The sequence below is a fragment of the Acinonyx jubatus genome, chromosome C2 (genome assembly GCF_027475565.1).
Source record: "Acinonyx jubatus isolate Ajub_Pintada_27869175 chromosome C2, VMU_Ajub_asm_v1.0, whole genome shotgun sequence".
NCBI lineage: Eukaryota > Metazoa > Chordata > Mammalia > Carnivora > Felidae > Acinonyx > Acinonyx jubatus.
In genome coordinates this window covers 124,619,948-124,633,597 of record NC_069384.1, presented here as the reverse complement: position 1 = coordinate 124,633,597, position 13,650 = coordinate 124,619,948, and the positions used below count along the sequence as shown (strand labels likewise).

At 35.6% G+C, this 13,650-nt stretch overlaps 1 protein-coding gene across 4 annotated transcripts in view; it reads right to left on the bottom strand.

The window, feature by feature from the left end:
- The window catches only part of STAG1 (stromal antigen 1), a 394,549-nt gene that overhangs the window by 142,898 nt on the left and 238,001 nt on the right, over nucleotides 1–13,650 (bottom strand). For all 4 annotated transcript variants that reach the window (XM_027061785.2, XM_053221416.1, XM_027061786.2 and 1 more), the window contains one exon: nucleotides 439–590. In XM_027061785.2, coding sequence (XP_026917586.1) covers nucleotides 439–590 — 152 coding nt within the window. The remainder of the gene's footprint in view (nucleotides 1–438; nucleotides 591–13,650) is intronic.

The window sequence follows — 13,650 nt, the reverse complement described above, 5'->3', positions numbered from 1 at the left end:
TATAAAACTGAGACCAATCTTATTTATAGGAATGCCTTATTCATCAGCTAATAAGTAGTCTTTGGCTTCCTTCTAGAAGGGCAGCTTTGCTAGCACCCAGCTCTGACCATACTATTTATTATGCTTTCTGAATTCACAGCCTGATAATCTTTCTGAGTTACCTGACCCCTAGACTACCTTCTTTCAAACACAGGATTGTTTTATGATTCTCTTCAGCCATCAGACAGCACTCAGATAATCAATGGCTAAACATTCCAGTTTAATTTGAAACCTTGAGATCACACATCTGACTTAAATAAATAATTTAAAATACATACAACACACTTGCTCCCTCCCTCTGTCCCTCTGTCTCTCTCTCACACACACAGCCACACGCAGCCCCAACAAAAACAAACAAAAAACAAAATCACACATACCTTAAGACAGTATGAAACTTACCTCTTTGCGTTTCTGAAGAAGTAACTCCAACCTTTCATTGGCTCTCTTCCCAATCATTTTATTTCTCTCAGCTTCATATTGTCTTTGTGTGTTATCCTGATGAATACTGAGGTTTAAGGCAACATTCACCAATGCAGTCATGAGCTTCATGGCTATGAAATAAAGGAAGATTACGGTTTTCACCTATTAATCAGATTTTCATCCGTAAGATAACAAATGTATAATGGAAATGGGTGAAGGAAACAAATAGTCAGTTTCTATGTTTTTACAACTCCAGCATAACAAATTAAAAAAAGAAAACTTAACTTTATAGAAATAAAGTCACGATCTTAGGCTGCAACATAATTTTCTGTGCCTTAGTGTCTCTATAGCTTAGTTCACAACATTTTCCTCCTTAAAATCAGCTCCATCCTAATTAGCAGCAGGAAGAATTTAACACCCCCTCTTCCCGACCTTCAAACATGCATGTTAGGTTTTTCTCCTGCCCATGAGTTCTGTGTATACAATTGCATCTTTAATACCTTTAGACACTTCAAAGATGGCTTAGATATTTACAATCAATTCACGGCCCTTACCCACAAAGATGGTTTGTTCTCAGTGAATAGCCTAGCTCCCAAACCCTGAAATACAGATCCTACCAAACTCATTAATCAAAAATGTACCCCATGAACTTCTGATTGACCTATTTTCCTCACAGTGTTAATGTACTTTTAAATGTTCACTTGGATTTGCAAATCTTTAAATATTTTCAAACTTGTGTTTCAAGTCATCTGAAAAACAGGTATAACACAAACCTTAAACTTTTCTCTACTCATATTTATTTTCATTATTGATAGTGTAGAAAAATACTGACAAAGGACTAAGAATTTGTGCTGGTAAAAAAAACTTCCTTTTTTTTCTTTCTAGGTTATTTATTCATCTGCAAGTATGAACGAATGTGCAGTTTTAAAAAATGAACTGATCAATGTTTTGGAATACTGATCCACTTATCGGCAAACATCCATAACTATATAGGAGCATGCATGTCTCTTAAAACTTATGATTTCCCTTTAAACACATCTATTATCTATACTCGCGCGCGCACGCACACACACTATATATATATATATATATAATGTTAACCTGAAACTCTGTCTGCTTTTTGGCAACTCCATGTTAATAGTGATTGCTGCCTTTAAGCTAAAATATAAGACAAGATGTAAACAAATATATTTAAGTTAGTGACTACTTAGAAATACATTTAATTAAAATACTTTTTCCTAAGATACAGTGTCTCACAATAGTAAGTTGAGAAATATTCTCATGTTTCAAAATACAGGCTAGTGATTTTACAATATTTTACACACTGTCAGAGTATCTGATGATACTGTGAAAGTTAAAAGTACTTTTTTTTTTTTTTAAGTTTATTTATTTTTGAAAGAGAGCACAAGCGGGGAGGGGAAGAGAGAGAGGGAGACAGAATCCAAAGCAGGCTGCAGGCTCTGAGCTGTCAGCACAGAGCCAGAGGTGGGGCTCTAACTCATGAAGTGCAAGATTATGACCTGAGCCGAAGTTGGATGCTTAACTGACTAAGCCACCCAGGCACCCCTAAAAGTACTTTTTAAATTAATCTGTATAAAAAAGGAGAATAGCTCAAAGAAAAGGGGGATCTGGGGCATTCACACTGCCCAAGGTCATGGAAAATATTGCAACAGAGTTTGTCCTGAGCATACAAAATCATACCCTTTGGAGTTTTAATTCAGGATATACCTCCAGGTCCCCAAAACAAAATGACTTATATGTCAAGGAGTTGAAAAGCTTTAAAATTAACACCAACCCTGGATGGAATTCCTTAGTGGAAGCTGAGACACAAATTTTCTTCAATTTAATGATTTTTGCTTTTAGTTACATATCTCCTTATGAACCCAGATCCCACACGCCAACTGCCACTGTGTAATGACCCTCTTCCCATCCTAGACATATAAACATAATGCAAAATGGTCAATATGTTTTCACAAAAAGACAGGATATAACAGTATTTACTGAGATAAAATGCTTATTGATCTGTAAAACAAATTTCAACTGAAATTTTCATTTCATTTACCAACAATTAGCAAATAAATGGCTACTGAGAGACTGCTAATTTAATGACACATACATAACATGGGGACTGTGATGTCTGAGTCTAGTGAAAAACACTCATTCCTACATAGAGTGAGCACTAATTAAATTTCACTGGTATTGCTAAAGGAATTATTTTATAAATTAATAATTCTACAGGAATTCAGCCTGGTTCTGTGACACTGGCTAGGAAGTAGTTTCTCCTTGTTTACCGAAGAGAAGAATACTTCATTTAGCCTTCAAATTTTAACTACTGGGTATAGAAGGGCAAACCTGTTTTAATGCTGTGCTACTCATAGTATGGTCTGCAAACAGGTGCTGACCACAAATGGTTTATTCACAGTTGATTATCAGTACAATTCAAAAGTAAGTTTTTAGAAATTTTCTTAACAATCTGACAATGATTGTATGTCTACTGACTAATAATATGACACTAAGAAACATATAATTCATTTGCTTGCATTTTACAAAAGTATTAGATTGTGAAAGACTGGTAATTAAAAAACTAGCCTTAATACCACAGAGTTTAATAAAAACTTATTTAGTGCTTCCTCATTCACCTATCAATCCAGTATGTACGTAACCACTATTCTACTACAAACTAGACGTACAGAAGTGAATTAGAGTATCTATCTTCATGGTTATTACATTCTAAGTTAGTGAACATAATAAACTAATACAGAATATACAAACGAAAAAAGTATGCCAGTTAATAAAAAATCTATAATGAAAAATACAGAATTTTTTTAAAAAGTATGGTAAAAAGAGTAGTCACAGGCAAGAAGGCCTCTCTGCAGAGTTCACATTTGACCATTAAGTGAAGGGATGAGTATATGATTATATGACAGAACATTGTTCCAGGGAAAAGGAGTCCAAAGGTTATAAGATAAATTGTTATGAAGAGGGCACTCATAAAAGAGCAAGGTATTTAATGTGGCTGAAGCACAGAAACAGAGGCAGGAGATGAGAGTAAGAAAGAAATCAAGAGACCAGTTTACAAGAGTTCTACTAGAATCTAGTCAGAACTCAGGAATTAAATCTAAAGCAGATAAGACCCACCAGAAAATATGGTATAGGTGAGAAATAGTTTGATTTGCATTTAAAACCGCTGTGCAAACAGATTATAGAAGAGTAAAAGTGGAAGAAGGAAGACTAAATAGGAGAACACTAGGAGCTGAAAATATTTTGCCAAAAGTTTGGAATAATGATTCTCAAGTTGTTGGCTTTCAGCAACTCAGTACAACAATGCTGGCGTGAAGTAAAGTGTTAACCAATAGGTAGAGAGGTTCTGAAGATTTAGCTAAAAAAAAAAATTATAGATTATAATGTAGGAAAATAAGATCAAAAGAAAAGACAAGGGTAATTAGAAAGCTTTGATTTTATTAGGTATCTAAGTGGAAATATCCAGTAGATATATATATTTGAAGTCATCATCAAAGACATTACTTAGAGCAAATAAAACAACACATCATCCAATGAAAAATGAGGCATGATTTATGTGCTGAAAAGAAAAGCTTATCAAGACATTTGTTGATGGGGGAAAAAAAAAGCAAGAAGCTTGTGAGTATGTATACAATGCTATCATTTATGAAAAAAAGGAATGTTATTTATTTTTATGTGCCACTCTTGTAAGCTCTTTACACATACTTAGTCATTTATACCTCATAACTCAAACAAGTAAGTATATTAAAACTATTCTTTTTGTACATAGGAGAAAACTGAGACCAAGATCAGCTAAGAGACTTGAAAGTTACACAGCCAGCAACGGGCAGAGACAGAATTTGATTACAGGGAGTTATGCTCCACAGTCCAAGTTCTTAAGCACTATATCACATACTGCCTCTCAATCAATATGTATGTGCTATTATATTCATAATCTTTGGAAAAAAATTTATGAGACTGCCAAATTTGGTTGCCTTCAAGAAGATAATTTGATAGCTCAGAGCCATGGGTGAACGACATTTTACCATATATATAAATCATGTGACTATATTACCTCTTCCACCATCATTATTTTCTAACAAAAATAATAAAATTATGGAATTGGTTTTCACTTTATTCACCAAAGAGTGAAAAAAGACAGGAAAGACAAAAAGGTCTGAAGACTGAGTTCTGAGATAATTCAGTATTTACAATTTAGCTTTTTAAGATCCATTATGACAGTGTGTATTCCAGAGAACAAGTTCAGACAGTGACTTAAGAAGGAAGAAGTAGCTATGTCTACTGAGAGAGAAACATAATACCTGGGAGCTTCCCTGTGATTTGGACAATAAAGAGGTAACTGCTGACTAAGAACAGAAACACTGAAGTGGCAGAAACAGATATCTGACTGGAGTGTGTTTAAAGAGAATTAAGAAGACAAAAAGGAGTGAACATAAATAATTGAGATTTGCTGCGAAGAAAAGGAGAGTATTAGGACTGTAGGAAGAAAGGCATGAGGAAACAAGGGAGAATGTAATGGTCAGTCTTATGTATCAACCTGGCTAGGCTACAGTATCTAGTTATTGAATCAAATACTAATCCAGGTGTTACTGTGAAGGTATTTCATGGATATAGTTAACAGCGACATCAGCCAGTTTTAAGTAGAGGAGATACCCTCAATAAGGTGGTGGGTTTCATGTAGTCAGTTGAATACCTTAAGAAGAAAAAACTAAGGTTTCCTGGAGAAGGAAATTCTGCATCAGGGCTGTACAACTCCAACCTCCCTCTAGCTTGCTGTCCTACACAGATTTCAAATTTGCCAGTTCCCACAATTGTGTCAGCCAACTTACTGAAATACATCCCCCTGGCACAGACCCCTCGCACGCACCAAGTCTACTGATCATAGAGTGTTGGAAAGCTTCAGTTTGAGGGGAAACAGGATCTATCTTCATTCTTTTTTCACCCTTGGATCTAGCTTCTTTTAACAAACAAACCAAAACACACCTAGAATCTAGCTTCCTTTTCTGGGGGCTGGTGGGGGGGAACCTCGTCTTAATATAGCCATTACTTGGAAGAGTACAACGGTCTTTCGTAACAATCAAATGCAGAAAGTAACCCAGACAAAATGAGAAGACGGGAATTAACCCCAAAAGAAAGAACAGAGAAGTCACAAGGATTTAATCAATGCAGATAAAAGTAAGATGTCTGAACCAGAATTTAAAACAGTAATCATGAGGAAACTAGCTGGGTTTGAGATAAGCACAGAAGACACTACAGAATCCTTTACTGTAGAGATAAAACAACTAAAAACTAGTCAGGCAGAAATAAAAAAATGCTATAACCAAGATGCAAAGCCAAATGAATGCAATGCTAATGAAGATGGATGTAGCAGAATAGCAAATCAGCGATACAAAAGATAAAAACTATGGAAAATAATGAAGCTGAAAAAGAAGGAAAGAAAGGTATTGGATCACAAATGTAGACTCAGGGAACTCAGTGACTCCTTAAAGCATTATAATGTTTGTATCACAGGAGTCTCAGAAAATGAAGAGAAAAAAAGGACCAGAAGGTTTATTTAAGCAAATTATAGCTAAAAATCTCACTAATCTGGGGAAGGAAACAGACATCAAAAAACAAGAAGCATAGAGACCTCCCATTAAATTCAACAAAAGCTGCCATCACTAAGACATATCACAGTGAAGTTCAAAAATACACAGTCAAGGAAAGAATCCTGAATGAGGAAAGGGAAAAAAAAAGTTGTTAACATACAAGGGAAGACAGATCAGGTTCGCAGCAGATCTGTCCACAGAAAACTGACAGGCCAGAAGGGAGTAGTATGATATAGTCAACATGCTAAATGGGAAAAGTACGCAGCCAAGAATACTTTATCCAGCAAGGCAATCAGAGTAAAAGGAGAGTTTCCCAGACAAAAAATGAAGGAATTCATGACCAGTAAACAGACCTTCAAGAAATACTAAAGGGAACTCCTTGAGTTGGGGGGAAAAAAGACCAAAAAAGCAACAAAGACTAGAAAGGAACAGAGAACATCATCAGAAACACCAACCTTATAGGTAGCATAATGGCACTAAATTCATATCTTTCAATGATTACTCTGAATGTAAATGGACAAAATGCTCCAATCAAAACACAAAGAGTATTAAAATGGATAAAAAAAGAAGACCCTTCTATATGCTGCCTATAAGAGACTCATTTTAGAACTAAAGACATCTGCAGATTGAAAGTGATGAGATGAAAAACCATATATAATGCTAATGAATGCCAAAAGAAAGCCTGAGCAGTCATACCTATATGAGACAAACAAGATTTTAAACCAAAGAATATAGCAGATGAAGAAGAGTATTATACCATAATTAAGGAGTCTATCCATCAAGGAGATTTAACAATTATAAATATTTATGCCCTCAACATGGAAGCACTCAAATACATCAATCAATTATTAACAAATACAAAGTAACTCAATGGTAATAATACAATAATATTAGGGGACTTTAACACACCACCTACAACAATGGACAGATCATCAAAACATAAATCAACAAGGAAACAACAGCTCTGAATGACACTGCACCAGATGGACTTAACAGATATATTCAGAACATTTCATCCTACAGCAGCAAATGCACATTCTTTTCGAGTGCACATGGAACATTCTACAGAGCAGATCACATACTGGGTCACAAATCAGCCCTCAACAAGTAAAAAGACTGAGATCAAACCATGCATATCTTCAGAACATAAAGCTTTGAAACTTGAAGTCAATCACAAAAAAAATTTGGGAAGACCACGAATACATGGAGATTAAAGACCATCCTACTAACGAATAAATGAGTTAACCATGAAATTGAAGAAGAAATTAAAAAATACATGGAAGCAAATGAAAATGAAAACACAAAAGTGCAAAACCTTTGGGTTGCAGCAAAGTCAGTCTTAAAGGGAAGTATATTGTAATATAGGCCTATCTGAAGAAGCAAGAAAAGTCTCAAATACACAACCTAACCTTATACCTTAAAGGATCTAGAAAAGGAAAAGCAAGGGGTACCTGGGTGGCTCAGTTGGTTAAGCATCTGACTTTGGCTCAGGTCATAATCTCACAGTTTTGTGAGTATGAGCCCTGCCTTGGGCTCTGCACTGGCAGTGTGGAGCCTGGTTAGGATTGATTCTCTTTCTCTCTCTGTGTCTGCCCCTCCTCCTCTTGCACGTGTACATGCACGCTCTCTCGCTCTCTCTCAGACTAAATAACCTTAAAAAAAAGGGAACAGCAAATGAAGCCTAAAGCCAGCAGAAGAAGGGAAATGATAAAATCAGAGCATAAATAAATATAGAAACAAAAAAATCACATCAATGAAAATAAGAACTTTTTCCTTGAGGTGATAAACCAGTAGACTAGACTTATCAAAAAGAAAAAAAAAGAACCCATATAAATGAAATCACAAATGAAAGGGGAAAGATCATAACCAATATCATAGAAATACAAACATTTATAAGAGAACGTTATTAATAATTATATGCAAAAAAAACTAGGCAATCTGCAAGATATGAGCAAATTCCTAGAAACATACAAACTACCAAAACTGAAACAGGAAGAAATAGAAAATTTGAACAGAGCCATAACCAGCAAAAAAATTGAGTCAGTAATCAAAAAACTCTCAACAAATAAAAGTCCAGGGCCAGATGACTTCCTAGGGGAATTCTACCAATGTTTTAAAGAGTTAATACCTATTCTTCTCAAAATGTTCCAAAAAATAGAAAAATAAGGAAAAACTGCAAACTCATTCTACAAGGCTAGCATTACCTTGATTTCAAAACCAGACAAAGATCCCACTAAAACAGAGAATTACAGGCCAGTATCCTTGATGAACATGGATGCAGAAATTGTGAACAAAATTCTCACAAATGAAATATACAGTACGTTAAAAGAATTATTCACTATGATCAAGTGGGATTTATTCTTGAGCTGCAGGGGTGGTACACTATTCACAAATCAATCATCATGATACACCACATTACAAAAAGGATAAGAACCATATGATCCTCTCAATAGATGCAGAAAAAACATTTGACAAAGTATAGCATCCATTCCTGATAAAAACCTTCAATCAAGCGGGGATAGAGAGAACATACTTTAACATCATAAAGACCATATATAAAAGACCCACAGCTAATATCATCCTCAATTAAAAACTGAGAGCTTTTCTTCTATGGTCAGGAACAAGTCGGGGATGTCCATTCTCACCATTGCTATTTAACACAGTACTGGAAGTATGAGCCACAGCAATCAGACAATAGAAAGAAATAAAAAGCATACAAATTGGCAAGGAAGAAGTCAAACTTTCACTATTTCACAGATGAGATGGTACTCTATGTAGAAAGCCCAAAAGATTCAACCAAGAAATTGCTGGAAGTGATACATGAATTCAGTAAAGTTGCAGGATATAAAATCAACATACATAAATAAGTTGCATTTCTAAAGACCAATAATGAAGAAGCAGAAAGAGAAATCAAGGAATCTATCCCATCTGCAACTACACCAAAACCTGTAGGATACCCAGGAGTAAACCTAACCAAAGAGGTAAGAAGTAAAGGTCAAAAATCTATACTGTGAAAACTATAAGCACTTATGAAAGAAACTGAAGAAGACACAACTAAATGGAATAACATTCCATGCTCATGGATTGGAAGAACAAACATTGTTAAAATGTCTATACTAATCAAAGCAACCTTCACATTTAATGCAATCCCCATCAAAATACCATGAGCATCTTTCACAGAGCTAAAACAAACAATCCTAAAATTTGTATGGAACCACAAAAGACCCTGATTAGCCAATGCAATCCTGAAAAAGAAAAGCAAAGCTGGAAGCATCATGATTCTAGACTCCAAGTATATTACAAAGCTGTAGTCATCAAGACAATAAAGTACTGTCACAAAAACAGACACATATAGATCAATGGAACAGAATACAGAACCCAGAAGTGGACCCATAACTACATAGTCAACTAATTTTCGACAAAGCAAGAAAGAATATCCAATGGAAAAAAAAAGACAGTCTCTCCAACAAATGATGTTGGGAAAACTGGACAGCGACATGCGGAAGAATGAACCAGGACTGCTTTCTTACACCAAACACACAAATAACTTCAAGATGGATAGAAGACCTAAATGTGAGATAGGAAACCATCAAAATCCCAGAGGAGACCACAGGCAGCAACCTCTTTGACTTCATTGGAGCAACTTCTTAATAGACACATCTCTGGAAGCAAGGGAAACATAAGCAAACATGAACTATTGGGACTTCATCAAGATAAAAAGCTTCTGCACAGCAAAGGAAATAATAAAACTAAAAGGTGGCCTATTGAATGGGAAAAGATATCTACAAATGACGTATCTGATAAAGGGTTAGTATCCAAACTCTATGAAGAACTTATCAAACTCAACACCCCAAAAATAAATAATCCAGTGAAGAAATGGGCAGAAGACATGAATAAACATTTCTCCAAAGAAGACATCCAGCCAGACAGCTAACAAACACATAAAAAGATGCTCAGTATCACTCACCAACAGGGAAATACAAATCAAAACCACAATGAGATACCACCTCACACCTGTCAGTATGGATAAAATTAACACAGGAAACAACAGATGTTGGTGAGGATGTGGAGAAAGGGGAACCCCCTTCTATTGTTGGTGGGAATGCAAACTGGTGCAGCCTCTAAGGAGAACCATATGGAGGTTCCTCAAAAAATTAAAAAAAGAACTACCCTATGATCCAGCCATTGCACTAACCAGGTATTTATCTAAAGGATACAAAAATACAGATCTGAAAGGATACATGCACCCCGATGTTTACAGCAGCAATATCAACAACAGCCAAACTATGGAAACAGCCCAAGTGTCCACTGACTGATAAATGTGTACACGTACACGCACACACACATCCATCCATATCCAATGGAATAGTAGCCATTAAAAAGAATGAGATCTTGCCATTTGCAATGATGTGGATGGAGCTATACTGTATAAGAGAAATAGTGCCAAGAGAAATAAATCAGTCAAAGAAAGGCAAATAACACATGATTTCACTCATATGTGGAATTTAGGGAACCAAACAGACAAACATATGGGAAGGGAATGAAAAAAAAAAGAGAGGGAAGCAAATCATAAAAGACTCTTAACAGAGAACAAACTGAGGGTTGAAGGAAAGATGTTGGTGGTAGATGGGCTAAAACCCAGTGACGGGTATTAAGGAGGTATGATGAGCAGTGGGAGTCTTATGTAAGTGATGAAATCACTAAATTCTATTCTTGAAACCAATACTACACCATAAAATTTTGGAAAAAAAGAATTTCATTATTAAAACATTTGCCTTCTGAGAAAAAAAATAATTAAAAATAAACTTAAAAAACCCCTCCCCCTCCTCAATATATATGTGTATGTGGGTATGTATGTATGTATCAGTAAGGACATCTTCTCTTGGTTCCGTGTCTCTAGAGAGCCTTAACTAACAGAGAATGTTTCTAAAAGATAAGAGCAACTGCGGCATATTAGTATAATGATAAGAATTATCTAATAAAAGGGGGGAACTGAAGCCAGTAGAGCGAAAAGAGCAAAGTTCTTGAGGGAGAGAACAGGGCTCAGATCTACTGAACAAAGGCAAGGACTGACCTTAGAAGTAACTGTAGTAAGAGAAAAAGTAGAGAATCTGGGTATAGCTGCACCTAGATTAGTAGGTTTAATCCTTGAAGAATTCTCTGTTGACTCTATTAAGCAATTAAAATAATCAGCTAAGTGTGAAAAAAAGATAATAGGAGATATTACAGGTCTGAGGAGAAGGTATGAAATAATCCTGTAAGAAAGTAGGAATAATATGGAGTAGAATGCTGTAATGGGATTTCTAGGCAACATTAAAGGTCCACTTGTGAGAAAAATCTAAAGCCTAGCCATTACAAGTATATGTTTTTCTTCAGCCACTTTCAAGCGCTCTGGTACAGGTACGGAGCAGGTGGTAATATAGGGTTTTCAAAGGAGGCATGATGGAAACAGAGGCAAGGATGTTGAGGATATGAAGACGGACAGGATTATAATAAATCTAGTTGAAAATGATCTATGCTAGGAAAACTGAGGAAATGAGGAAATGGTGTGAAGAACACTAAAACTATGGCATCAAAGGATCTGAAGTCCCAATGAAAGAAAAACAATACTGGAATTGGGAACACAGAGGAAAAACACTGAAACAAAAAGAAGTGGTTATTGGCAAATGGGATGGTTGAAATTAAGATTGTAGACATCGACTCTTTCAATCAATATCCAACAATTTATATTTATGTGTTCCTAAACATAAAAACAAAATCTAAAAAACTGCATTTATATTTAATGATCTATTTCTGAAATACACTTTAAAAAAATTTTTTTTAATGTTTATTTTTGAGACAGGGAGAGACAGAGCATGAACAGGGGAGGGTCAGAGAGAGGGAGACACAGAATCTGAAACAGGCTCCAGGCTCTGAGCTGTCAGGACAGAGCCTGACGCAGGGCTCGAACTCACGGACCGCAAGATTATGACCTGAGCCAAAGTCGGCCGCTTAACCAACTGAGCCACCCAGACGCCCCTGAAATACACTTTTGAAAACTAATACTGTATACCAAAGAAATATGTTTGATAATGGGACAAACTATATTTTTAAAAGAGGGATGATTATATTCCTTTAGTTTTAAAAAGCTTATTTTAACAAACAAAAAAGCTTACAAAAAGCTTCCACTTTACAAATAACAGTTTGTTTTTAATTTTTCATTTAATTTTATTTTTAAGCAAACTCTATGCCAAACATGGGCCTCGAACTCATGACCCTGAGATTAAGAGTTGCATGCTCTACTGACTAAACCAGCCAGGCACCCCCATAAGATAGAGATTTAACCATTCCCTTTATCTCTTAAAACCCAACCAAAATAATGAGAAAACAAATTTCACCTTCAATAAATTAAGAAAAATACTGGTAAACCCAAACCATAATATATGTATGTATGTGTACATGGAAAGCAGGAAAGTAAGCACAGAGCATACAAATCACACCAAGTGGTCAAAAAAGGAAATACAACTAGGTATATCTAAAAGATAAAAAAGAAAAAAACACACAAACATTTCATTCTGCAGAACCCAGAAGCATTCAGGAATTAGAAATACCAGGTTCCATAGAAGAAGGAGGGAAGTAAGGTCTAAAGTCAAAGTTTATAAAATAAGTAATTAAATCCCTAAGGCTCTACTCCAACAACCAAGGGCAGTCAAGCAATTTTTCCCCCACACACCCATCTTGAAAGTCCAGAAAGTTTATTCTCTCAACAAAATTAGCGAGAGATTTGGAATCATCAAACATATCAGAGGGATATAAGTGAAATCCAGATTGCCCTGGATGCTGCTTCACCCTGCCAAACTCCCAAATGGTAGACAGCAACTAAACTTAAGTAGATTGAAAGATCCTCCTGCAAAGAAGCTGAACTTTCCCAGGGAAAATAATTATCAACAGTTTAGGATCTACAATGAAAATGCCAGGTGACCACATAACCGTCCTACAGTGATGCTCACCAAAGAAGACAAAGCCACTGCCTTACCCTGTCAAATACAACACATTCACAGAGACACACACAGCCCCTCTGTTAACTGCCTTTGTAGTGCCATATTCTAAGCAACAGAATACCAAGAAATAGCTATTTGAGGAAAGGTTCCAACATGAAAGAGAGTGATTGGAGCAGAGAATCAGAAGAAAAGAGTAGGGAGCAGAAAAAACTTCAGAGTAATAATAATGAACAGTATCAAAGATATAAGAGAAGATATTACATCCATGAACTAATACTTAAAAAAAAAAAACCTGGAGAAAGAACTCTTAGGAAACTTATATGATGGTCAAAATTAAGTTCAATAAATTTGAGGAAGTATAAGAAAAAATGTAAAAAAACACTAAGAAATGGAAAATGGAAGAGAAATAATAAGACACTGAGGATTGATTAAAGAGATTAATATCTAAGCAATAGGTATTCAAAAAAGAGTACCAAGAATAATGAAAGGGAAAAAATAAATACACATCAGAGTGTATCACCATGCTATCTCAGAACACGAGGAATAAAGAGAAAAATCTAAAAGCTTCCAAAGAAACAGGATCAGAATCAGAAGCTGAAACA